The 27813-nt window shown below is 43.2% G+C and overlaps 1 protein-coding gene, 1 long non-coding RNA gene and 1 pseudogene across 2 annotated transcripts; 1 reads left to right on the top strand and 2 right to left on the bottom strand.

The window, feature by feature from the left end:
* Nucleotides 1–1143: 1143 nt before the first annotated feature.
* On the bottom strand, nucleotides 1144–6149 carry LOC138925170 (uncharacterized). The gene is made up of 3 exons (XR_011441009.1): nucleotides 5545–6149; nucleotides 5107–5253; nucleotides 1144–3185 (listed from the first exon to the last, which is right to left on the bottom strand). It is a non-coding gene; the product is annotated as an uncharacterized lncRNA (long non-coding RNA).
* LOC100064296 (palmitoyltransferase ZDHHC19-like) lies at nucleotides 2959–14539 on the top strand. Its single transcript, XM_070274191.1, has 6 exons — nucleotides 2959–3218; nucleotides 4161–4300; nucleotides 5111–6126; nucleotides 11436–11525; nucleotides 13345–13467; nucleotides 14235–14539. The coding sequence occupies exons 1-3, from the start codon at nucleotides 3197–3199 to the stop codon at nucleotides 5477–5479; spliced, it is 531 nt and encodes a 176-aa protein (XP_070130292.1). The 5' UTR covers nucleotides 2959–3196; the 3' UTR covers nucleotides 5480–6126; nucleotides 11436–11525; nucleotides 13345–13467; nucleotides 14235–14539.
* Nucleotides 11463–12312, bottom strand: OR7E238P (olfactory receptor family 7 subfamily E member 238, pseudogene; annotated as a pseudogene).
* Nucleotides 14540–27813: the final 13274 nt, after the last annotated feature.

Genomic DNA, 27813 nt, shown 5'->3' with positions numbered 1-27813 from the left:
GGTTTGAAGCAACAATTGATTATGCTGAACGTGCACACCTGCAGTTAGCAAAGCTTCTCTCAAAGATTTTTGCTCTAGGAAAGATATTTTAACTTCTTCATGCTTGGTTTCATATTGATAACTGTTACCCATGCAAAAATGAGATTAAATCTTATTTATCAGTTTACCCTACAACATGGGCCCGATAAATAGGGCAGCTCTTACAATATCATTGAGCACATGTAGAAAATATGAAGCATGTTCATTCTCTTTTTTCTTTTTTTGCTGAGGAAATTGTCCCTTAGGTAACATCTGTTGCCAATCTTCCTCTTCTTGCTTGAGGAAGATTGTCCCTGAGCTAACATCTGTGCCAATCTTCCTCTATTTTGTGTGTGGGATGCTGCCACAGTGTGGCACGACCAGCAGTCTGTAGGTCCGCATCTGGGATCCAAACCTGTGAACCCCAGGAGGCTGAAACAGAGTGCACATATTTAAATGTTATGCCACTGGGCTGGCCCCTATCTCTATGTTTTTAACATCCTTTGATGCTTGAGAGTGCTATGTCAAGGGTTTTGCTGGTGGGGATGGGTGGCAAACCTTTAGTGTTACCTAGCTGAGAAAAAGACACAAGGCCAATTTTATTCTTCTGAATTTGGGGCACAGTATCAGAAAACAGCAACATCAAAGAGCTGTTGCTCTATGTGAGTACAGATGTCTGAGGATAAGAAAGGGTCAGAGTGTTGGCCATGTTATTAATCAGACTAACAGTCCTGTAGACAGCATAGCAGAAGGTAACATAACAACCACTCAGCATTTTCAGCTTTTTCTAGAAGTGAGGAATCTCCTATCATTCTATTAATTCTGTTTTGTCATTCTATTAATTTGCTTACAATTGAGATTACTCATGTACGTTAAGTGAGATAATAACTCTCTACCATCGGGTAGAATAGACAAAGGGCACGTAATAACTTTTTAGTGCACCAGGTTGAAAACAGACTGTGATTCAAAGATCATTTCTCTTCTAAGCTGTCAGTTCTTCCTCTCTACTATACCTACACTTTAAAAAATTAATTTTAAATATTTCAATATGTAGATATTTTAAATGTGCATACATATAACAATTATATGACATTGTAACAAATGAAAATATCTAAAGCTTTCAAATTTAGTATTTAAAATATAATCTCATCAAGTATAAGACAATATTCTTACAACATGTGTTTAAATTAAGAATTGAATGTCATGAAGAAAAAATATGTTTCTATAGACCAGAAAATAAAAGTAATAATTCTGTGTTAAAAAGGACTTTTGCTCTCTGTTTCTTTTTTTTTTTTTAACTTCACGGTCAGGCAGGCTGCATTTGGCCCAAGGGTACCGTTTCTTTTTTCCTTTTTTTTTTTTTAAGGTATACTTTTTGGTAAGGAAGATTGGCCCTGAGCTAACATCTGTTGCCAATCTTCCTGTTTTTCTTCTCTCTCCCAAAAGCCCCATGACATATTTCTATATCCTAGTTGTAAGTCATTTTAGAAACTCCAGGTGGAATGCTGCCACAGCATGGCTTGATGAGTTCTGCATAGGTCCACGCCAGGGATCCAAACCTGCCAACCCTGGGCCACTGAAGCTGAGCACGTGAACTTAATCATTGGTCATGGGGTGGCCCCCTTTTGTCTTAAGTATACTTTTTGGTGGGGAAGATTGACCCTGAGCTAACATAAGCTGCCAATCTTCCTGTTTTTTTATTTTTTATCCCCAAAGCCACAATACATAGCCGTATATCCTAGTTGCAGGTCATTCTAGTTCTTCTGTGTGGGATGCTGCCACAGCATGGCTTGATGAGTAATGCGTAGTTCTTCGCCAAGGATCCCAACCGATGAACCCTGGGCCACTGAAGTGGAGCATGAACTTAACCACTTGGCCACAGGGCCGGCCCCCTCTAGTTTTAATCAAATTAATTTCCTCAGAACGTTGCAGGTCAGTTACTCCCATTCCATATCAGTCCAAGTTTTTAAAGTAAAGTAGGAATCTTGGAATTACATATTTTACCCACGTTCAAGAATAATACAATCACTGTTGAAATTAAAGTGATCTTCACAATGGCCACTACACTTCAACACACAGGCGCTCTGAAAATGTGTGCAGTGGCTGCCTCTCAGCAAAGACTCCCCGGTTGGTTTCTCGTAGTACCTCTGAGACTAATTGGTGGCACCTGTGTCACAGGCCTGTTAGCGCTGTCAGTCATAGTCTGGGGAATCTTCTAAACACAGAGGGGCTCGGACGTTCAGTGGCTAAAACGAATGACAACTGTCAGCTGCATCTAACAGAGAAGCCAGTTATTTTCTCACATAATAAGCGTCTCAGAGGGAGGCAGTTCAAGACGGGGCAGTGACTCAACATGTCATCTAATGTTGTCTCTGTAGCATGTTAACTTGTTGCCTAATGGGTCCAGGGGACACCCCTGGCCAGCACGTCTACGTTCAAGACAGGAAGAAGGAACAGAGCTGTGCCAATGGTGTCCTTTTCCCCTTTTATCAGGAAGACAAAAGCTTTCCTAGAAACAATCAACAGATATCCACTTACATCTCATTGACCAGAATTGTGTCATGAAAAGCCCAGAAACGAGGGAAGCTGGAAAATTATTTTGCTGCTCGCTCCCCCAAAGTGGAATTCTGTGATAGCAAAAAGGAAAAACTGGAGACATAGTGAGCAATGCGCACCGTGTGCTTCGATTAGCACTTTGCCTAAAAGGACGACTGGAATCACATCCTTCTCCCCACGTGCTTCTCTACTCTCATGAGGTCTCGAAGCCAACATGGCGGGACAGGACCTCTCAGTCCCCAGCACAAGAGGGGCTGGCAGGGGTTGCTGGTGGAAGGGCTGGTCACAGGCTTCAGAGCCCTGAGCCCACATTCTCCTCAGCCTCTGTGATATCACAGTGAGACTTCTGCCTTCCACCCTGGGCTGTGGCTTCAGCACTTCCTGTGGCTTCAGCGGTCGCTGTGGACACAGGGCTCCTGGAGCCAGGATCGGGGAGGGTGCCTGTGGGCAGAGGGGGTCCAGCCATGCCACTCTCAGAGATGGCAGGCCTCAGGGCCCACTTCCTTGGATGCTCCCAAGCCTGTTCGCTGCCTTCCGTGTAATGCTGCTGCTCGTTGTCAGTGGCCTCTGCTTCGCATTCCCGTGAGTCTCCCACACAAGCCGGCAGGTTTCTGACAGACAGATGGAAGGGAACAAAGATCATGGTATGGAGCAGGGGAAGTGCAGAAGAGGGGTCAGGGAATGGAGGATACTCTAGGCAGAGGGACTTGAAGGTGCAAAGGCACTGAAGCACAGAGTGCTTGGCGCCTTTGGCAGCTGGTGGTGCGGGTAGTATTGGGTGGAGCCTCTGAGGATCTGTCACTAGCCTGGATATTTAGAGCAGACTTTAAGGTCTGTGAGTCCTGACCAGGTGGACTGAGTCCTGGGGGGAGCTCTGGGACCCGAAGATCAGGGCTGAGTCCTGCTCTGGTCTCAGTTGCAGATGGCTGGCTCAGAATGGGGAGTGGGACTATCCCATTTTCATAGGCCCCCTCTTCATCCTCACCTTCTGAAGTCTCCTTTCCCTCCACTTGTCAGACCCTGGCATCTTGCATCAAGGTGAGCTCTCAGCTCCCTGGGAGAAGGAGGTAGCAGCCTACAGGCTCCTGGCTGCAAGGATGATTCCTAACGTGCTCCCCCATCTCCCATCCTTGGGCCTCATGACTCTTTCCCCCCACAACCTCATTTTCTTGGGCCCTGCTTCTGGCGCTTCATTTCCCAAGCCACCAGGATGTGGAAAAACAGCATTCTGGAGGTTTCCATTTGCCTTGGTGGGGGAAGCCCGGGGCAGACCAGGGAGAGAAGCCAGCTCTTGGCAACCACTCAGTTCTCTTCTTTCTTCCCACTGCATGCACTCCTTAAAGCATCAATCCCAGTTTCAAAGGCCTGTGTCCTCACAGAGCTCCTCTGGCTGGAAACTACCTTCCTGTGGACTGCCAGCCTCTCTGAGTGTGGTCAGTCCACTGAGTGGGGACCAGGGATTCCCCTGCCCACCTCCTCCCCACTCTTCCTGGAGCCCTGTGATGCGGTGGGGCTGCCCCCCACCCCCACCAGCAGCAGAGTGATGGGAGGGCTGCTGTTGCTGCCCAGTCCTCTTCCCATGCCAGGTTCCAACGAACTGGGCCCCATGATGGCGCCTGTGATGTGGGTGAACCACAGGGCCTTCCTCCTGCAGTGGTGCCCAAAGTGCTGCTTCCTCTGCCCACTCCGGACCTACCACGTCCCCTGGTGCAACATTTGTGTGGAGGTGAGCGCCCCTCCCATCTGCCCACGTGCCCCCGCCCAACCCCCCAGCACCTGGTTGGGACCAGGAGGCCCACTTCCACGGGGGGGCCAGTGGCAGGCTTGAAACCACTGCTAAAGGCCAAGGGTGGCAGTAACTCCCAGCCACTCTTGGTCACTCATTCAGGTCACTGCCTCTGTGCCTGCATCTGTCCTGGGACGCTGGCCCCTGCCTGCCCAGGTGCTGAAAGGCACAGGTGCATCCATGTCTATGCTTGGCCTGGTCAGGCAAGGGAGGGGAAAGACACCCTTGTCCCACCCCAGGGCTCACTGACATTAGATGCTCAAGGGCCCTCTGGCTGACTGTAGGACTGGCCTAGGGAGATTTGCCTGTCCTCTCTTGGGTCCAGGCCAGACAATCTCCTGGGTTCTGAGTTTGTCTCTCTTGTGTGCAGAGCCTGCCAAGGTTTGCAAATGTGCTGTCTTATCTGCTTCTTACAACCCTGGGAGGCTGGGGGGTTGCGGGTGTCATTATTACTCTCATTCAGTGGAGGAGAAAACAGAAGTCCTGCTGAGGTGCCACAGAAGGCCAGGCATATCTTGTCTCTAGAGCCCTCTTGACAGGTGACCTTGAGCCACAGAGCCCTAAAGTGCTCTAGCCACGGAAATGCCAGCAATAGGGACTTTTTAGCTTAGTTTCTCGGGGGGAAGGGAGACAGCGCTGGAGACCAGGGGCTGATGGCCTAGGGGTCTAGGGTAAGGCTCAGGTTTAGGGGCGATGGAGGCTAAGCCAGAGGTCGGGTCCTCGACGGCGCCCACTCTCCCTCTCACCCAGGAATTTGACCACCGCTGCAAGTGGGTCAATAATTGCATCCGTCACAGCAATTTCCGCGTCTTCATGCTGCTGGTCCAGTCGCTATGCCTGTACTCGGACGCCATGCTGGTCACCTGCCTGATCTTCCTGGTGCGCACGATCACCTGCCATTCACCACGGACAAGATCATCGTGTATCAACCAGGCTGCGGAGCCCCCTTGGGGAGCGGTGGGCAGGGTGGGGACAACCAACGGCCTGGGTCACGGGGGCGAGGCGAGTGGTGGGCGGGGTTCGAGAGAGAAGCCGCCGGGGAGAACCAGCCTGGGAGGAGGGGATGGTGGTAGGGTCGGGGGCATGGGCGGGGCTAGGAAGCTCTGCGGGAGAGTTTAGGATCTAGCAGGGTCATGGACGAAGGCAGCCCGGGAGCCTGGACAGCAGGATGTGCTGAGGTTTACCTGGGGCTGGAGCGCAGGGAGCGGGTAGACCCTCCGCTCGTGGGCGCGGCCGTTGGGGCGGAGTCTGGGTGAGGGGCGGGGCCCCGGAGGGCGGTTGGTGGCGCTGTTCTTAGCTCGTGGACAGCATCCTAGCGGCCATACCCGCCGCCGGCTTCCTGCTGCTTCACTTCGTGCTGCTGCTAATCAAGGTCAGGTCGGTGAGCGCGGCCCAGCGCTCCCACGAGGGCAAGGTAAGCGGGCCCGGGGGTGCCACGACACGGGGCTGTGGGCGGTCACCTTGCCCCTCCCGGACCTCCGTCTGCACTTTCCGCTGTTTCTGCGGCACCCTGGTTGTCATGCTTCACTTCCATCGAAGGTGCTTCGTTGCCCTTCAGACCCAGATTCAGCTCAGGTCGCAGGTCTACTGTGTGCCAAGCCGCAGGTGCATGATTTTGGGCGCTGGGCGGGGAGGTGAGTGAGGCTCCATCCTGCGCTTGTGTTGATAAGGAACCTGAAGTCAGAATAACCCCCGCCAGACGCCCATGAACACTGAGAGAGGGCCTGCCCTAGGCTGTGCAGCACGGACTCAGGAGGAACAGTGAGGTCAGAGAGAACCGCCAGTGGAGAGGGTTTTGGGTGGGCAGAGGGCAGAGGGCAGAGGGCAGAGGGCAGAGGGGAGGGCATTGCAGGTGAGCGGCACAGCTTGCAAAAAGGCGGGGAAGACCCAAAGTCTGCAGGCTGTTGAGAGGACGGCGAGGAGACAGTTGTAATTGGAACAGAAAGTGGATGGGAAATCAAATGGCCAGCTTGTCATTGGCCAGATTGAAAAGGCCCAGAAAGTCAGGTGGAGAATTTAGTTTTCATGCCTGGAAACCTGGGAACCGTGGCAAGATTTTTTTTTTTACATGCAGTAAAATTTACCTTTTTTTTTTGCTTTGTACTATTCCATCATATGGATATACCACAGCTTGTTTATCCATTTGTCAGTTGAAGGACATTTGGGTTCTTTCCAGTTTTTGGTGATTGTAAAAAAGCAGCCATAAACATTTGTGTACAGGTCCGTGAACATAAAGTTTTCCCTTCTTTTTGGGTAAATACATTAAGAGAGGCATTGCTGGGTTATATGGTAACTGAATGTTTAACTTTGTAAGCAACTGCCAGATTGTCTTCCAAAATGCCTGTACCATTTTGCATTCCCACAAGCAATATATGAGAATTCTGGTTGCTTCTGCATCCTCACTGACATTTGGCACTGTCAGGTTTTTTTTTGTTTTTTGTTTTCCCATCTTAGCTAGTCTAACAAATGTTTGGTGCATCTCATTGTGATTTTAATTTGCATCTTCCTAATGACTAATGATGGTGAGCATCTTTTCATCTTCTTATTTACCGTCTGTATATCTGTGATTTTATGTCTGTTCCAATCTTTTGACCATTCCAGAAAATTGTGTTGTTTTCTTCTTATTGAGTTTTAAGAGTTCTGTGTATACTCTGGATTCAGATATGTGTTTTGCAAATATTTTCCCCAGACTTTTGCTTATTATCCCATTTCCTTTACAGTGTTTGTCAAAGATCAGAAGTTTTAAATTTGGTGAAGTGCCATATCAGTTTTTCTTTTATGGATTGTGTTTCTGGTGTTGTAATTAAGCAATCTTTGTCTAACCCAAGGCCACAAATATTTTTTCATATGTTTTCTTCTAGAAGTTCTATAGTTTTAGATTTCCTGTTCAGGCCTCTGATTCATTGTGGGTTAAATTTTGTATCTGATGCAAGGTATGGGTCAAGATTTATGGTTTTTTGCGTATGAGTTGTGCTAACACCATTTGTTAAAAAAAAATCCTTTTTCCATTGGGTTGCCTTTGAACAGTTGTCAAAAATCAATTGACTATACAGGTATGGGAGTTTTTCTGAACTCTGTTCTTTTGCCAGTGTCACACTGTCTTCCTCAGTAGCTTTCTATTAAGTCTTGAAATCACACAATATGAGATCTCCATCTTTTTTGTTTTATTTTCAAAGTTCTTCTGGGTATCCTATTCCTTTGATTTTCCATATATATTTTATTATCAGCTTGTGAATTTCTACAAAAATGTTTGCTGAGATTTTCATTTGGATTTCATTGAACCTATAGACCAATTTGGAAATTTGACATTTTAAGAATATTGAGTTTTGAATCCATGAACGTGGGATACCTCTCCAATTCTTTATGTTGTTCCTGATTTCTTTCATTAGTGTTTTATAGTTTTCAGTATATGGATCTTGCATACACTGTGTTAGATTTTTTCTAAGTACTTCATGGTATTTTGTGCTATTATAAATTTTTTAAAATTTCCTTTCCGTTTGTTTATTATTATAAGAAAATACAATGGAATTTTATATATTGGACTTGGATCTTGCAGTTTTGCTAGACTCACTTTTTTGTTGATCCTATGTGGAAAATCATGTATGTGAGAGTAAGGGCAGTTTCATTTCTTCCTTTCCAACATGCATGGCTTTACTCTTTTTTCTTTTCTTACTGCAGTGTCTTGGACCTCTGGTAGAATGTTGAGTTGAAGTGGTAAAAGTGAACGTCTTGGCCGTGGGTTTCCTTCAGCAGGATGATGACTTGACTCAGAGCTGTTTTAGGAAGACTGTAGTGGGCCACATTGATGAGGGCAGGGCTGGAGGCAATGAGACAGCTGAAAGGACAGAGGAGCCCTCTGTCCCCACACCTCCCATCCTTCTAATCACCACTCAGGCACTCCACCCCACCCATATTTCGTTCCCAGCTCCCCTGTGACTCCTCTGCTCAGCCCTTACTCGTCAGCCCCCTGTGGTCTGCCTGTCTTCTCTCTCCAGCCTCAGTCCATCATTTCAGCCTCTCTTGGGCAGCACGGTCCCTTCCCATATCCTGTGCTTCTTCAGCCCCAGGTCAGGCCATAGGCCTGCCCTCCCTCCACTGCTCAGAATGAGGCTCTCCCAATCCAGGATCTCCAGCCTTAAGAAACCTAAGTGTGGTCTTCTCTTTTCAGCAGGCTCTCTTTCCCATATTCTGCAGAACCCATTTCAGGTGTTCTTCACACACCTCAATTTCATTTCCTTCCTACCTCCATGCCTGACAACAGTGTCTGCTGGGGCCACTTAGTAGTTGATATAGCAAGGGCACTGGACCTTAAACTTAAATCACAGCTCCACAGCATAAACTTAAATCACAGCTCCACAACAGGGAGATCTTTGGTATGTTACCTAGCCACCTGGTGCCTCAGTTTCCCCATCTGTAAAAGGGGGTAGCATGGGTTAATTTGTGTAAGACACATAGAACAGTGGGTCATACTAGTAAGTGTCCTCTCTGTTGTTATTATGATTACCATTTCTTCCCTTCATCATTTACACATGTTCATGTCTCTCTCATCTTCAAAACAAAACAAACATCCATTAACATCATGGTCCTCCACTCCACCTGTCCTACTCTCCCCTCAGCAGAGCCCTGGTTCCTGAAAGAGTTGGCTATGCACACTATCATCATTCTTCACCTTCCCCAGCCCACTTCAGCCTCTGTCCTCATACTGTCACACTGATGCTGCGCTCCCCACGTGGCCAAAACCAGTGGGCAGTCCTCAGACAGATGTTTCTGGGCTCCACACGGCCCCATCTGAAACTGAAGGCACCTGCAGTGACCATCCCCAGCCTCTTGGGCCCGGCTTCCTCTGCTTTCCTGGCTGCTGCTGCTCTGCCTGCCTGGTGGAGTCTTGGCCTGGGCTGCCTGCTCTTCCCTCTGATCCCCTCTCTCGGCTGCTCTCCACTCCCCAGCTGCCCTCACCACCCTGCAGGTTACAGTTGGCTCCATTGTTTGTGGCATGTCCTCAGTCCCCAGCACAGTGCCTGGAACATTGGTGAGGCCCCCAAATATTTATGAGCTAACGAGTGAAAATGCAGACAAAGGAATGCATAAGGCTTTGGGATAGAAGGAGAGACAGAGAGAGAGAGAGAGAGAGAGAAGCCTGGTGCCCTAAGCCCTGGAGAAGAAGGTGAGAGAGCAGAGGCCGCAGGGAGGTGGGTAGAAGGGGCGACAAGACGCCCACTTGGGTCTTGGTCTGGTGGAGCGTGACGGCATTTGAGACTCACAGTTGGAGCAGGAGACCCAGGTCTGGAGTCAGTGAGAGAGGACAGTGTGGGAAGCTTAGAGCTGTTGGTTCCAATCATGGCTGAGAGGGTCCCATGTGGAGAGAAGATGGGGCTCGATTTATTGGTCAGTTCTTGTGAATTCATCCGACAGTTATCACTCCTTTAAGCATTGAACAAGCAACATTTTCCCATACTTCATATACATCTCATAAATCAAAATTTATTTCTCAAAATTTGAAATTTTGATTGTAAATTTAACCAAACTCCTTTTACCATTTAGCTTTCCTTAAATGCTTTAAACTCCTTAAGTATTGCAGAGAGCAAACTCTCACAATGGTTAGTGTTGCTTTCTGGCAACAATGGGACATTCTGGAGCCAGCTTGACTTTTCGTCCCCCAGGGGTCAGTGCCCTGCGTGGAGCCTGGTTCCTTTTGGTGGAGAAAGTGCTGATGATGAAAATCTCTGTGACAGGGACACAGGGGAGCTGGTAGTGGGCAGAGGTGCTTCTGGGCCACTTTCGGTCGTGACAAACATTTTGTAGCTCAGGCCCTTGAAGGTGGGGTGAGACTCGGCCTGCACTGTGGGGGAGAAGGGGGGCCGGCCGATGGGTGGAGAGCAGGGAGGAGGAGAACCTAGTCAATAGTGTCCAGGGAAGGACTTGACCTTTGGGCTTGACCTTTACTGCACTGGGTGCTCAGGATCTTCAGCCCGGATATCCAGGGCCATGTGAGTTTGGTTAGGGAAGTACGATTTGGCCCCAACCAACTGCCCTTCCGGATAGTGAAGTTCAGTGAAGGCACAAGTGTAGAAATAAATGAGAGGTGGGAAAGCAGAGAAGTGAGGAACGAGGGTGGAAGTGTCTGGAGTGGTTTCCATTTGCTTGACATTATACCCTCAAGGTCCGTCTATGTTGTTGCAAATGGGAAGTTTTATCTTTTTTTATGGCCCATTTCCATTGTATGTATATACCCCATTGTCTTTATCCATTCATCCTTAGAAGGGCTCTTGGGTTGCTTCCATGTCTTGGCTATTGTGAGTAATGCTGTAATGAACATAGGGATGCATAAATCTCTTTGGATTGTTGATTTCATGTTCTTTGGATAAATACCCTGTATTGGAACAGCTGGATCATATGCTATTTTTTGAGGAATCTCCATAGTGTTTTCCATAGTGGCTACACCAGTTTGTACTCCCACCAGCAGTGTATAAGGATTCTCTTTTCTCCACATCCTCTCCAACATTTATTATTTTTTTCTCGTTAATTGTTGAGGTAGGCCTGTATTGCTATAAATTTCCCTCTTAGAACCACTTTTGCTGCACCCCATAAATTTTGGCATGTCGTATTTTCATTTTCATTTGTCTCCAGGTATTTTTTTAATTTCCCCTTCGATTTCTTCAGTGACCCAGTCATTGTTCAGTAGCATTTTGTTTAGTCTCCACATATTTGTGGCTTTTCTTCCTGTAGTTAATTTCTAGTTTCATACCATTATGGTCAGAAAAGATGCTTGGTATTATTTCAATCTTCTTAACTTTATTGAGGCTTGTTTTGTGGCCTAATATGTGATCAATCCTGAAGAATGTTCCATGTGCATTTGAAAAGCATGTGTATTCTACGGTTTTTGGATGGAATGTTATGTATATATCTACTAACTTCATCTGGTCTAAAGTGTTGTTTAAGGCCAGTGTTTCCTTATTGATCTTCTGTTTGGATGAGCTAGCCATTGCTGTAAGTGGAATGTTAAAGTCCCTTACTATTATGGTATTGCTGTTTATTTCTCCTTTCAGATCTTTTAATAATTACTTTATATATTTAGGTGCTCCTATGTTGCGTGCATAGATATTTACAAGTACACCACTAAGGCTATTACACCCTTCTCTGGGGAATGTGAAACAGCAGAACTGAGGTAAACCCCCAGGCCTGTTCCATAAAATAAGCAAACAACTGACAGGTGAGAGCCACAGGTGGAGAAGGCTTTGTACTTCCCAGCTGTTGATGGGACTCTGAGAATGGAGGGAACAATTTTATAGTAAGAAAAAAGGATCCCTGAGATAGGGAGAAAACCAGAGATGGCACCAACAAAACACATGACTACGTCATTGGTGGAGGTATCAGAACAGGCAAGGTTGAGGAGTTGAGAAGGATCATAAAAGAAATTAGAAATTTCCACATCCTTGAAGTAGGTAAGTTGTAACACAATCAAATTGTGTGGCTGGGATTCCAATATGCTGATAAAAAAAGGCGCCAAAACTAAGAAGCCACAGAGGTGTGAGTTTGTGATGACTGGATAGTGGAGTGGGTGACAGATGGCTGCAAACTGCTCATATGCCATCACAGTGAGGAGCATACAATCCATACATCCAAAAAGGATAAAAAAAAAGACATCTGTGTCAGGCAGCCCACATAGGAGATGACTCTCCTGTGAATTTGGATGTCCACAGTCATCTTGGGGATGGTGGTGGAAGAGTAACCAATGTCAGCCAAGGACAGGTTGGAGAGAAATACACGGGGGTGTGGAGGTGGGAGTCAGATCTGGCAGTCAGGATGATGAGCAGATTCCCAAGCATGGTGACCAGGTACATGGACAGGAAGAGCGCAAAGAAAACAGATTGTAGTTCCAGATCATCCGAGAGTCCCATGAGGAGGAATTCTGAGACATGTGTTAGGTTTTGTTGTTCTATGTAGCTTGGGCACCTTTTGATTAAAAAAAAAAGAAGTGTTGGATGAAAGGAAACAAGAAAAATGGCAACTATGACTGTGTCTATATTTTTGGATTTATGCTTTTCACTAGTAAAGTATTCACACTTGAAGACCATGCACCCCCAGTACACTCAGCAATATTTCTCAGTTGGGATAAACTCAATCTTCATAGTACTCTTCTTTCATTACTTTTCTGTGTTACTCATCACTTTCTATCCACACCAAATTAGAGATGCTCGACCAAAGGATGCTAAATGAGGAAGAACATTACAAATAACATGAACACAGTAAAATAGAGGCAAAATTCTTTTAAGACAAAACATAGAGAAGAAATATCCTTCCTCATTGAAGAAAATAAAATGATTCTAATTAAAGGAAATTAAGAAGCAGTCTAATATATTTTATTTGTAGGCAACACTAGAAATTCCCTTGATTGACAACTGTTATAAACATTCTATAAGTGCCAGATCATGTTAGCTGGATTTGAAATGAAATTTGAATGTACATATTCAGAAAACATTTTTAAGTACTAGTTACCTTCATGGGTTTTCATCATTATTTGGTTTTCTGACTTCACTTCTTCCTGGAAATAAGTGCTCATTCAAATATGTGGGTCATCTTTTAAAAGTCATTTAATATGTAACTCTTATCCTTGGCTTTCATAAACTTCAATATTTGATAAAATGTGGATTGGCTAACTCTATATAATCATACAGCTCTGCTGACCACAATGATGACATTAGTGTTCAATGCAACTGTGAATGATGAGACAATAATGAAATTTTGAGAAAACCTCTTGAATTTTTAATTTTGTATAAAATTGTTTGCATCAACCCCAAATAGTGGTGTGTGAGACCACTATTTACCTTTTTTTTCACTCTGTTGTTCCTGGCAATACTGATTGATTGTTTTTCTGAACCCTCTTATTTACGGTTAAGGAGTTTAGAGCCAGGAGAGACATTAAAGCCATATTTAAGACCCACCCTTCTTATGCCTTGTTAACAAATTTTCCTCTCAATTCTTAGTGATCCAAGGATTGCAATTCTCTTACTTCGGCTACCTGAAGGCAACTCAGGTTCATTATTTTGGCAAGTCACACTATGGTTTAATCAGGAAAAATTGCAAAGGAGAAAAGTAAAGATAGTAAGGTAAACAACTCTGGTCAGGTTTCTCAACTGTAAATAGGGGGAAAATTGAACCTAGTTTATAAAATTGTTGTAAGAAAGTTTTAAAAAATTATTTAAATTGCTTAGACTTGTGCTTCTCATTACTAGTAAATCAATATATTTATCTGTGGATTTTTTCATGTATACTGATGCCCTCATTTTAGCCTAGAAGCGATTTAATTAGAATCTCTCTATATGAAGAATATTACTGCTAAAATTTGAGTTTTCTCAGTATCTTTGCATAATACTATTCCTCTGCATACCTGACCCCCAAAAGCAACCAGAGTCATGAATTTGGGGTGCATTTTCCTTCAGTGTTTCAATAATTGATTTATGTATGCATAAGCAGTTTCCTGAAATGCTTATCTAAACCATATGCTACACGTGTTACCCTCAAAATGTCCTCGTTTGTCATAACATAGTGTTTAAATCTCTGCGTGAGGTATTCACATGTACTTCAGATATTTTAACTGATGCATCAGCTGAGGGAGGGACATCATTTTATTCCATCTATTATTTTAGATTAATATATTTTGAATATATAGTTAATACATTTAAATATAATCTGTATTTAATACATATTTAATATTTAATACACGTGAAATTTTCATCTTCTATAGCAAATATTTTCAATCTCAGACTTGCAAACTGAATTGTGAAATGCATGACTATTCATAGAAAACCCTATAAACCACAATTTCTGTGCCATGATGTCCCCTATAACCAGTGGCTCACTCTCATATTCACAGGGAAGCTCCCTAACCCGCAGAGGAGAAATCAATTCTTTGACCTCAATTTTATGTCTGAGGCCAAAGTAGCTTTGAAAAGAGAACCATTCATCAGCTGTGGTGGCGAACACAGAGCCCTGGTGCACAGATAAAGGGATCAGCGTCTGAGTCCTCAATCTTTCATCCCCTATATGTGGAGTGTGTGTAAATCTCATGCATTCTCTCCTTGTGTTCCTTATTGCCAAGGGGAGAATAAAACCCATCTCCAGGACTTGTGTGTTCCCTAAGGGAAATTTGGAACTTAATAAAACTTTTGTCATTGTTTTCAACAAGAATTTCAATCATTATTGGGATAGTGTGTTAAGTAATTCAATATCATACCAAAAATTTAGTGATCTTTTATGGAATATGTGGCAGGGAGGGCCAAGCCATCCTTGTCTTAGGGCCCTGGAACATGGGATGGCTTCAGATCTGAAAGTGTGTCTAAGCCCGTGCAATAAGATTTATCTCCCTTTCTCTTTCTGCTTCATATTTTTTTTTATTAATGTTATGATAGATTACAACCTTGTGAGATTTCAGTTGTACGTTATTGTTAGTCATGTTGTGGGTACACCTCTTCCCCCTTTGTGCCCTCCCTCCCCACCCCCACTTTTCCCTGGTAACCACTGATCAGATGTCATTGTCAATATGTTAACTTCCACCTATGAGTGGAGTCATATAGAGTTCGTCTTTCTCTGACTGGCTTATTTCGCTTAACATAATACCCTCGAGGTCCATCCATGTTGCTGCGAATGGGCCAATTTTGTCTTTTTTTATGGCTGAGTAGTATTCCATTGTGTATATATACCATATCTTCTTTATCCAATCATCAGTTTCTGGGCATGTAGGTTGGTTCCACGTCTTGGCTATTGTAAATAATGCTGCGATGAACATAGGGGTGCAAGGGGCTCTTGGGATTTCTGATTTCAGGTTCTTAGGATAGATACCCAGTAACGGGATGGCTGGGTCATAGGGTATTTCTATTTTTAACTTTTTGAGAAATCTCCATACTGTTTTCCATAGTGGCTGTACCAGTTTGCATTCCCACCAACAGTGTATGAGGGTTCCTTTTTCTCCATAACCTCTCCAACATTTGTCACTCTTGGTTTTGGATGTTTTTGCCAATCTAACGGGGGTAAGGTGATATCTTAGTGTAGTTTTGATTTGCATTTCCCTGATGATTAGCGATGATGAACATCTTTTCATGTGTCTATTGGCCATCTTTATATCTTCTTTTGAGAAATGTCTGTTCATGTCCTCTGCCCATTTTTTGATCGGGTTGTTTGTCTTTTTGTTGTTAAGCCATGTGAGTTCTTTGTATATTATGGAGATTAACCCTTTGTCGGATAAGTGGCTTGTAAATATTTTTTCCCAATTAGTGAGCTGTTTTTTTGTTTCAATCCTGTTTTCCCTTGCCTTGAAGAAGCTCTTTAGTCTGATGAAGTCCCATTTGTTTATTCTGTCTATTGTTTCCCTCAACTGAGGAGTTATAGTGTCCGAAAAGATTCTTTTGAAACTGATGTCAAAGAGTGTACTGCTTATATTCTCTTCTAGAAAACTTGTTTCCGGCCTAATCTTTAGGTCTTTGATCCATTTTGAGTTTACTTTGGTGTGTGGTGAAAAAGAATGGTCAATTTTCAATCTTTTGCATGTGGCTGTCCAGTTTTCCCAGCACCATTTGTTGAAGAGACTTTCTTTTCTCCATTGTAGGCCCTCTGCTCCTTTGTCGAAGATTAGTTGTCCATAGATGTGTGATTTTATCTCTGGGCTTTCAATTCTGTTCCATTGATCTGTGGACCTGTTTTTGTACCAGTACCATGCTGTTTTGATCACTGTAGCTTTGTAGTATGTTTTGAAATCGGGGATTTTGATTCCGCCAGCTTTGTTTTTCTTGCTCAGGATTGCTTTAGCAATTCACGCTCTTTTGTTGCCCCATATGAATTTTAGGATTCTTTGTTCAATTTCTGTGAAGAATGTTCTTGGGATTCTGATTGGGATAGCATTGAATCTGTAGATTGCTTTAGGTAGTATGGACATTTTAATTATGTTTATTCTTCCAATCCATGTGCATGGAATGTCTTTCCATCTCTTTATGTCGTCGTCAATTTCTTTCAGGAAAGTCTTGTAGTTTTCATTGTATAGATCCTTCACTTCCTTGGTTAAGTTTATCCCAAGGTATTTTATTCTTTTCGTTGCGATTGTGAATGGGATTGAGTTCTTGAGTTCTTTTTCTGTTAGTTCATTGTTAGTGTATAGAAATGCTACTGATTTATGTATATTGATTTTATACCCTGCTACTTTGCTGTAGTTGTTGATTATTTCTAATAGTTTTTCTATGGATTCTTTGGGGTTTTCTATATATAAGATCATGTTGTCTGCAAACAGTGAGAGTTTTACTTCTTCATTACCTATTTGGATTCCTTTTATTTCTTTTTCCTGCCGAATTGCTCTGGCCAACACCTCCAGTACTATGTTGAATAGGAGTGGTGAAAGTGGGCACCCTTGTCTTGTTCCTGTCCTCAGAGGGATGGCTTTCAGTTTTTGTCCATTGAGTATGATGTTGGCTGTGGGTTTGTCATATATGGCCTTTATTATGTTGAGGTACTTTCCTTCTATACCCATTTAATTGAGGGTTTTTATCATAAATCGGTGTTGGATCTTGTGGAATGCTTTCTCTGCATCTATTGAGATGATCATGTGGTTTTTGTTTTTCATTTTGTTGATGTAGTGTATCATGTTGATTGACTTGCGGATGTTGAACCATCCCTGTGTCCCTGGTATAAATCCCACTTGATCATGGTGTATAATCTTTTTGATGTATTGCTGTATTCGGTTTGCCAGAATTTTGTTGAGGATTTTTGCATCTATCTTCATCAGTGATATCAGCCTGTAGTTCTCCTTCTTTGTGTTGTCCTTGTCAGGTTTGGGGATCAGAGTGATGTTGGCTTCATAGAATGTGTTAGGGAGTACTCCATCTTCCTCAATTTTCTGGAATAGTTTGAGAAGAATAGGTATTAAGTCTTCTTTGAATGTTTGGTAGAATTCTCCAGAGAAGCCGTCTGGTCTTGGACTCTTATTTTTGGGGAGGTTTTTGATTACTGTTTCTATTTCCTTACTTGTGATTGGCCTATTCAGATTCTCCATTTCTTCCTGATTCAGTTTGGGGAGGTTGTAGGAGTCTAGGAATTTGTCCATTTCTTCCAGGTTGTTCAATTTGTTGGCATATAGTTTTTCATAGTATTCTCTTATGATCCCTTGTATTTCATTGGTATCTGTTGTGATTTCTCCTCTCTCATTCCTAATTTTATTTATTTGAGATTTCTCTCTTCTTTTCTTGGTGAGTCTGGCTAAAGGTTTGTTGATTTTGTTAATTTTTTCGAAGAACCAACTCTTTGTTTCATTGATCCTTTCTACTGTCTTTTTTGTTTCAATATCGTTTATTTCTGCTCTTATTTTTATTATTTCCCTCCTTCTACTGACTCTGGGCTTTGGTTGTTCTTCTTTTTCTAGTTCTGTTAGGTGTCGTTTGAGGTTGCTTATGTGAGGTGAGCCTGTATTGCAATGAATTTCCCTCTTAGGACTGCTTTTGCTGCATCCCAAATGATTTGGTATGTCGTGTTCTCATTTTCTTTTGTCTCCAGATAATATTTGATTTCTTCTTTAATTTCTTCAATAATCCATTGTTTGTTCAGAAGCGTGTTGTTTAGTCTCCACATTTTTGCACCTTTCTCTGCTTTTTTCTTGTAGTTGATTTCTAGTTTCACAGCATTATGATCAGAAAAGATGTTTGATATTATTTCAACTATCTTGTATTTATTGATGTTTGCTTTGTTTCCCAAAATATGGTCAATCCTTGAGAATGTTCCATGTGCACTTGAGAAGAATGTGTAACCTGCTGTTTTTGGATGAAGTGTTCTATATATATCTATTAAGTCCATCTGGTCTAATTTTTCATTTAATTCTATTATTTCCTTGTTGATTTTCTGTCTGGATGTTCTGTCCATTGGTATTAATGGTGTGTTGAGGTCCCCTACTATTATTGTATTGTTGTTGATGTCTTCTTTTAGTTCTGTTAAGAGTTGCTTTACAAATTTTGGTGCTCCTGTGTTCTGTGCATATATATTTATAAGTGTTATGTCTTCTTGGTGGAGAGTCCCTTTTATCATTATGTATTGTCCCTCTTTGTCTTTCTTTATCTGTTTTGCTTTGAAGTCTACCTTGTCTGATATTAGTATAGCGACACCTGCTTTCTTTTGTTCATTATTAGCTTGGAGTATTGTTCTCCATCCCTTCACTCTGAGTCTGTTTGTCTTTGGGGCTGAGGTTTGTTTCCTGGAGGCAGCATATTGTTGGGTCCTGTTCTTTGATCCATCCTGCCACTCTGTGTCTTTTGATTGGGGAGTTCAATCCATTTACATTTAGAGTGATTATTGAGATGTGGGGGCCTACCACTACCATTTTATGTCTTGTTTTCCGGTTTTCTTCAATTTCCTTTGTTTCTCGTCCCATGGTTTAATCTGTTCTGTTGGAGAGCTGCTATTCTCTGTTGTTGTCCTTCTGCTTATCTCCTCTGCTCTTGGTTTTGTAGCCCCTTTCCTTTTTTTGATTTTTCAGGAATGAGGATTTTCCTGAGGATTTCCTGAAGAGGAGGTTTTGTGGCAATGAACTTCCTTAATTTTTGTTTATCTGGGAAAGTTTTTATTTCTCCATCGTATTTGAAGGATATTTTCGCTGGGTAGAGAATTCTCGGCTGTAGGTTTTTGTCCTTCAGATTTTTGAATATATCATTCCACTCTCTTCTAGCCTGTAAAGTTTCTGCTGCGAAATCTGCTGATAGCCTGATGGGGGTTCCTTTGTAGGTTAGTTTCTTTTGCCTGGCTCTCCTTAGTATTTTCTCCTTGTCGTTGACTTTTGCTAGCTTCACTACTATATGCCATGGGGTTGGTCTTCTTGCATTGATAAAGTTAGGAGATCTATTGGCTTCTGTTACCTGAAGATCCATCTATCTCACCAGATTTGGGAAGTTCTCAGCCATTATTTCTTTGAATAGGCTTTCTGCCCCTTTCTCCCTTTCTTCTCCCTCTGGTATACCTATAATCCTTATGTTGCATCTCCCAGTTGTGTCTGATAATTCTCGGAGAGTTTCTTCATTTCTTTTTAGTCTTACTTCTCTCTCCTCCTCTGCCTACAGCATTTCTATATTCCTATCTTCCACATTGCTAATTCTTTCCTCCATATTATCGGCCCTACTGTTCAGTGCATCTAGATTTTTCTTAATCTCCTCTATTGTGTTCTTCATTTCCAGTATTTCTGTTTGGTTCTTCTTTATCGTATCAAACTCTTTTGTGACATAGCTCCTGAACTCGTTGAGTTGTCTATCTGAATTCTCTCTTAACTCATTGAGTATTTTAATGATGGCTGTTTTGAAGTCATCGTCATTTAGGTTATATATTTCATTTTCTTTGGGATTGTTGTCTGTGTATTTGTTGTTTTCCTTCTGTTCTGGAGATTTAATGTATTTTTTCATATTGCTTGATGTTGCAGATTTGTGCCTCCGCATAGAGATAGAGATTAGTTGCTCCTTCCACTTGTTTCTGCTGGTGTGGTGGGGGAGCAGCTGTTTATACTGCACCAACCAGGAACCCTATCCACAGTTGCTAACTGGACCTGGGCCCCTCCTCGTAGTCACAGTGGTCCTTTGGATTCCCTCTTCTGCCGTAGGGGCCATCAGGCTGCTGGTGCCTACTGTTGCAGCCCACCTAGACGTGCTCCCTCCTTGGGGTCAGCAACGGTGTTATGGGCTTTTCCAGCGGCCAGGGGTAGGATCACTTATATTTGCCACTCCGTCACTGTCAGCACCCACAAAATCTCACTTGTCCACTGTGGGTCGCAGCAGAGCTATTGGCATCTTCTACAGTCTGTGCTTAGCTCACCTAGCTATGCTACTTTTGTCCCGGGGTATTCCAGCCTAGTGGCTGCCGGATGGGTGCTCTCTACTAGTGCTGTGCAGAGGCTTTCCCTGAGGCTGCTGTGAGCCTGTAGGGTTTCCCCCTAGGCTACGGAGCCAGGTCACTGGAACTCCACCCAGCCCCAGTCCTGTTCCCCAGGAACTCGGGGAGCCCTTTGCCCTGACTGGGGGATAGCCGGAGATCCTGATTTCAGTGGTAGCTGGTCAGCTGCTGCCCTGCCTGATATTCTCCTCTCCGGGACCCTCCCGGTGTTGTGGATGCTGGGTGTGGCCCTTCCGCTAATGGCAGACAGAGAGTTTTGTCTGCTGCCCAGGTGGAACTCTGGAGCTTCCTCCCTGGGGCACAGAGCCAGCCTCTGGAGCTCCACCCAGCCCCAGTCCTCTCCGAGATCTCCAGCAATCCCTTGCCCTGCCGGCGGGCAGTGGCAGCTGGGGGTCGCCTCACCCTCTGGGATTCTCTCTGGGACTTTCCTGGAGTTGTGAATGCTGGGTGTGGCCCCTCCACTAATGGCAGACAGAGAGTTTTGTCTGCTGCCTGGGCGGAACTCTGGAGCTTCCCCTCTGGGGCGCGGAGCTGGCCTCTGGAGCTTCACCCAGCCCCAGTCCTCTCTGAGATCTCCGGCAATCCCTTTCCCGGCCGTGAGGCAGTGGCAGCTGGGGGGGCCGCCACGCCCTCTGTGATTCTCTCTGGGGCCCTCCGGGTGCCGTGGACACCAGGTGGGATCTCCCCGCCAATGGCGGGGTGAGACTCTCCCCCTGGGCTCAAGTGTGTAACTCTAGAGTTTCCCTCTGCATTTAGGAGTAATTGCGGGGGGGTTAGGTAGGGTTCTGGTCACCTGTTTCCACCGTCACTCCTCTGGTGTGTGCTCGCTCCTGCCCTAGGTGTGTGTTGATCTTCTGGGGGCGTCTGTTGGAAGAAAGCCGCTTGCAGGTACTAGGCTGTTCGGTCGGGGTCAGAGAGTTTTCACCTATCTCCCCCTCCTCCTGGAGGGAAGTCCGTCCGCCTTCCGATGTATAGTTGCGTGGGTCTCTCAGACGTCCTGAGATGCTATCTGGATATCCTTTGGTAAGCGATGAGTGTCCAAATAATTGTAGACTTGAAGAGGGAGAGACAAAGAGGACTACTCATGGCGCCATCTTGGATCTTCCACCTCTGCTTCATATTTTTAACATGAAAATCTCTGCAATGGTTTTTCAATAATGGAATGTTATGCATGTAATTAAATGGAAAATAATAGGTCCCATAGAAAGTCTATGACTAGGTACAAACAGTGTTATTTTATCTTGTCTCTAGTCTTGTGGCATGTTCCTAAAAAAGAGATGAAACACAGGCGTGAATGGTCCAGGGTGTAGAAGCCATATTGCTTATCCTTTGTTCTCTGAACAGCTGAAGGGTCTCTCCAGCATTTAACTTATTTTTTTGTTTGTTTTTTAGTGCCCCCTCTGTGCCAACAAGGTATAGGCTCTGGTGGATCTGAAATAAATGAGACTAGCTGGTTCTCTCCATACACTAAGTAGCTATTTGCATAAGGATAAAAATAAAATGTCCTGTCACATATGCAAGGAAACTGTAATTTCAGGTTACAGGATATTTAATTCAAGTAACATAAGGATCAGCCTTGTTATTATTAAAGATAATATCTAAAATTGATTTTGCCCTACTTTATCACAAATGGATCCATCACATAGGGATCGCATAGAGAGCATCCATGATCTGTTTCATCCTTTCTCAGTGGAGTTGTATCAACTAGGAATCAAGTCAGATGACAATACTGAGTCTCAGAGATACTAAGAACTTGCCGCATGTCACGCTAATAATAAGTAGAGCCAAAAAGATTAAAAATTAAATTGTCGGTCTCTGAGCCCCATGCGCTCAACTTTATTGTTTTCCTGGTCTTCAGAAGGTTTTGAGCAGAGGGCCAGAGATCTTACCCGCAGGTACACCTGAGGTACATTTAAAAATATCTCCAATTTCCCGAATAGGAATGGAACGCAAACCCCTGAATTTATGTCTCCTTTTGAGACTGAGTGGGCTGATGATGCAAATGAAAGGGGAAGTGAACAGCTGCAGGAAAAGCCAAGATTGAGAACCTGAAAGGGATCTGCACTGAATTACGAAGTCCAGTCCTGTGTCATTTAATGACGGAGCTATGTTCTGAGAAATGCGTCGTCAGGTGATTTTGTCATTGTGGGAACATCATTGAGATGGTATAGCCTACTGCACACCTAGGCTGTGTGGTGTAGCATGGGCTCCTAGGCTACAAACCTGTACAGCAGGTTACTCCACTGAATACTGTAGGCAATTATATCACAAGGTTAAGTATTTGTGCATCTAGACATATCTAAACACAGAAAAGGTACAGTAAAAATACAGTGTAAAAGATTAAAAAGTGGTACATCTGCGTAGGGCACTTACCGTGGCTGGAGCTTGCAAGACTGGGAGTTGCTCTGGGTGAGTCAGTGAGTAAGGAATGAGTGAATATGAAGGCCTGGGACATTGCTGTAACTACTGTAGATTTTATACACACTGTACACTTAAGCTACACTAAATTCATAAAGAAAACACTTTTCTTTCTTCAATAATAAATTAACCTTAGATGATGGTAATTTTTTACTTTATGAACTTTTCCATTTTTAAAAACTTTTTGACTCTTGTAATAACACAGATAAAAAAACACAAATTGTAACAGCTGTACAAAAATACTTTCCTTCTTTATATCCTTATTCTATCAGCTTTTTTCTATTTTTAAAATTTAATTTGTTTTTGCTTTTTAAACTTTTCTGTTAAAAGTTAAGACATGAACACACACGTTAGCTGAGACCTACACAGGGTCAGGGTCATCAATATCACTGTCTTCCACCTCCACGTCTTGTCACACTGAAAGGTCATCAGGGGCAATAACACACATGGGGCCGTCATCTCCTATGATAACAATGCTTCTTCTGGAATTCCTCCTGAAGGACCTGCCTGAGACTTCTTGAAGAGGTGTCACTCTTTTCAGAAATACGTCCATGGTGGTTTGTTTCTTTTTTGTATCCTATCTTTGCTTGTAACACGTCATCAACATTCCTCTCTATTAATAAAAACTTTTCAGTGTTGGGTCCGTGTTTTCAAACTTTTTAAGGAGCTTATTGAGGTCTGCAAAAACTTCTGCTAAACCCTTCGCTGTGAATTTTCTTGGAGGTTCTTCTTCCTTTCTTCTCCTGCAGCTTCCTTTTCTCTTGGTACAACATTCCCATGGCTCCAGTGTCGCTAGCTGATAAGAATTTTTCAGAACCATTATAACCTTGTGGAACCATCATCGTATATGCCATCTATTGTTGACTGAAACATCGTTACGTGGTGCGTTACGTACTGAAACTTCCTGGCATCACTACTTGTGATCTATGCTGACCTTCTCATAGATGATACAGCAGAGGCTGTGTCCCACCAGGAGCCCCCGAGGGAAAGAGCCCTGTGAGCAGAGTGTCTCTGCCTGGAGTGACAGGGATTGGAAATGGCTGGGTGTCTTGAGTCAGACTGCCCAGATTCAAACCTGGCTTCATCCCTTTCTGACTCATAATGGGTACAAATTGTATTAAAAATGTTGTGCTCCTTTCCTCTTCTGTAAAATAATAATAATGTATGCACACATGCCTTGAGGGAGATCATGTAGATGAAATGAAACCAGCTACATAGAACACGTAGCTCAGAACCTGGCACTTGGGAAGCCCTCAGTAAAGGGTTTAGATGTTATGGGTACCGTCCTCCTCCTCCTCCTGCTAGTTTGTCCTCCTCCTTCCACCATGATAGTTACTGTAAAGAAGATGGGCAGGATTAACTGGGAGTCATTCCCTGCAGAGCATTCTTTTATTTAGTTTCTAGAACAACAAAGGAGGACAATTTGGGTAAACTTGTCCACTGCCCCTCCTTGGGGGCCTGTGAATGACAGAATTACTGAACCTGGACGGATGCCACTTTGCACATCTCCCCAGACAGGGATCAGTGTGTCAGGTGTCCGGATCATCAGTATGCCAACAGAGGGCGAGATTGCTGCCTCCAAAAAGCTGTGACCTTTCTGGCTATGAAGACCCCTTGGGGACGGCCCTGGCCTGCACAGCTCTCTCTTTCTCTGGCCTCACAGCTGTGGTCCTGGGGGTCTTTGTGAAGCACTGAGACACTCCCATAGTCAAGGCCAATAATAGGACTCTCAGCTACATCCTGCTCGTCTCTCTCACCCTGTGCTTCCTCTGCTCCTTACTCTTCATTGGTCATCCCAGTTCCGTCACCTGCATTCTTCAACAAATCGCATTTGGAGTTGTTTCTACTGTGGCTCTTTCTGCTGTCTTGGCCAACACTCTTACTGTGCTTGTGGCTCGAAGGTCACTGCTCCAGGGAGAAGGATGAGGCAGTGGTTGGTGTCAGGGGCACCTAACTTCATCATTCCTATCTGCTCCTTTATCCAACTGAGTCTCTGTGGAGTCTGGCTGGGGACCTCTCCTCCCTTCATTGACATAGATGCGCACTCTGAACAAGGCCACATCATCATCATGTGCAACAAGGGCTCGGTCACCACCTTCTACTGTGTCCTGTGATGCCTGGGCTCCTTGGCCCTGGGCAGCTTCTCCTTGGCTTACCTGGCCTGCAACCTGCCTGACACCTTCAATGGAGCCAAGTTCCTGACGTTCAGCATGCTGGTGTTCTGCAATGTCTGGGTCACCTTCCACCCCATCTACCGCAGCACCGAGGGCAAGACCATGGTGGCTGTGGAGATCTTCTCCATCTTGGCCTCCAGTGCAGGGCTATTAGGCTGCATCTTTGTTCCTAAGTACTACATTATCTTCCTACGGCCAGATTGAAACACATCAAAAGTGTTAAGGAATATAACACATCTGGGGGGAAAATAATAAAAATGTACTATTTTCATAAGGCTCCCAAGAATTTCATACACCTGAAAAATAAACTACCCCATTTCTGCAGGCATATTTTAAGTATGAACTAAATGTGCCTTACATCTCCAATTAATTTATTGCTTTACATTTCTTTTGGCTTTGTGCGGTAATCATCATGCAAAGGCATTTAAGTGCGCAAATACAGAAATATGAATAAATATCTCAGATTAGTTTTCCTCTAAAGTTATGTGTGGTTGATTGTAAAAATTACCACACATTAGTCTTGCCCCTCCATCTGTGTCTTTTGATAGTACAATCCCATTTTGACTCTGTGTGGGTTGGTTTCTTAACTTGCTTTGGCCAATGAGACATTAGCAAATGACATAAGCAAAGACTTGAAAAACACTTGCTCACTGGTACTTGTCCTTTTCTGTCTGCTCTTGGAAAACCTGTGACCCCCCAATATGTGAATGAATCTACATAGACTGCACGTCTCCATCAGTCCAGGTGACTTGAAGTAAACAGTCAGATATGTGAGTAAGGCCATCCTAGACCATCCTATCCCAGCCAGGTCACCAGTAGTCCCAGATCATAGAACTGTCCAGATGACCCACAGAATTTTGAGAAAAATAAATTATTCTTATTTTGAGCCACTAAATTTTAGGATGGTTTGTTACACAGTGGAAACTAACTGAGATGCTGTATGCTATTACTTAAATATGTCCTTTCATTCTTTGTGCAATTACTGCAGATTTCCATTTCTTTATCCAATATTGTAGACAGAAATATTCCTCTCAAGATTCAGTTTCTAACAGAAAATTTGAGACCACATCATCTTGCTTTTCTTTCTCTTCTTCCTCTTTTCAACCAGACGTCTTTAATCATGTATACTAAGAATACCTTTACTAATTTTAAGAATATGGATATTCTCCCACAATGTCATCAACCACTGTTATACACTGGGGATTTTTACTTTCAATTTTAGCACTGTAATAAATTTGGAGTGTTTTTGTTTTTGACTAATACTAGTTGATGATCCGGTGTTTTATTTTGCAAATGGATATCTTATTGTCTATAAAACAATTACTGTGTCAATTTAAAATTTGATTTTAAGTACATTGAATCTGAATAATGTTTTAAAAACTGATATCTTTGAAACATTTTCTTTTCATTCATTAATTTAATATATCTCTCCATTTAACCAGAGCTTTCATATCTTTTGGTATATCTTTATAATCTTATTCATATAATTATTACATAGCTCCAGTTATTTTTACTGCATATTTTTAAAAATTCATTGCTCTTATGAATAAAAGAATTATTTACACTTTTAAACTAGTCATGTCAAGGTATTTTGATTTTTCATATAGGTATCTAGTATCCTTTCACATTACTCAACTTATTTACTAGTTCTATACTTTATAAGTTATTTCCCACTAAAATAATAGGTTTTCTCTTCTTCTCTAATATTATTTACCTATTTTTCTTTCTATTCTCATTTTTTAATGGCTGGGCTACCCAGTGCCAGACTGAATCACAGTAATGTTTGCCAGTAGCATTTTCCTCTTCTTCAGTGTAGCATAAACACCAGATCTATTCCTTATTAGGACAGAGCAGATGTCTAAGAGAAAGTAAAAATGTGAAAAGGAATAATTTTTACCCAGAAATCAACAGACTTCCCTCTCTTGGCTACTTGATGCTAGAGATGTTATGACAATTTGGCCAACTTAGAATGAGAGGATCTCACTCTAGTCTCAGAAATTAATGTTGGTCAAATATCCTTTCCATTTTAGACCTGTTTCTTCACCTGTGATATGAAGAGTTGGAAAGTCTTTTTGAGTTCTAAAGTCCTGTGATTCCAAGGTACCCTTTACCCAGATACACTTGATAAACACCAGAGTGAATTTTTACTTATCTTCTTCTCCATCAACGTTGCTATCCACATCATCAGAGAAATTTAGTGTGTCTACTTTTGTATGACACTGATCAAAATAAGTTCCACATAAAATTGCTGTTCATAGGGATAACAAATTGACAGTTAATTCTTTAGAGACAAGTATAGTGATGGGCCCTGCTGGAACCAGCAATCAGTGGGCCGAAAGCTGTTGTTGTCCATTTTAGAGAGGCTGTGGGATCATTCCCCAGTGAGTTACACCACAATTCTTGTTTACTTAGAATGTGTGAAATAAAAGGGAGCCTTGAGTCAATGGTTATGAGCAAATAAAAACATTATGTATCAAAGTTGGCTAATGATGCCATTTGCCTGGTATGGGGCTGACCTCTGGTGTGTAAAGAGCTGATTTATTTCAGGCCCTTTTCATTCCTCAAGCAAATGTTAATTCAGTGTTTACCACTTGCTTCAAGACAGCAGTGAGCTACCCTCAAGCATTTACATTACACAGACCATAAATAAAAAGAGAAATTTGAGGGTGGTCAGTAAAGTTACCTATGCATCAATTTTTCTTCACTCTGGAGTATTTCTTCACCCTTCTCTTTTTGTTGTTCCCAGAGCTCTAAGCATGGACTTGAAAACTCAGAAAGTGTGAATCCAAAATTCCTTCTTGCAACAATAGTTTTTATTATCGGAGAGTGTACAGTTCACAAAATGCATTATATGGTTGCTGAGATCGAGATTATGGGCAGAGGCAAAGTGTCTCTTGAAGACTAGATTTCTGTGGATCTACTTGTTTAATCACTTTCTTGAGAGGAAAGATTATATTG

This window comes from Equus caballus, chromosome 7 (assembly GCF_041296265.1).
Source record: "Equus caballus isolate H_3958 breed thoroughbred chromosome 7, TB-T2T, whole genome shotgun sequence".
In the NCBI taxonomy this organism is placed as follows: Eukaryota; Metazoa; Chordata; class Mammalia; order Perissodactyla; family Equidae; genus Equus; species Equus caballus.
The sequence above is the reverse complement of the archived record's forward strand: the minus strand, read 5'-3'. Positions and strand labels throughout refer to the sequence as shown.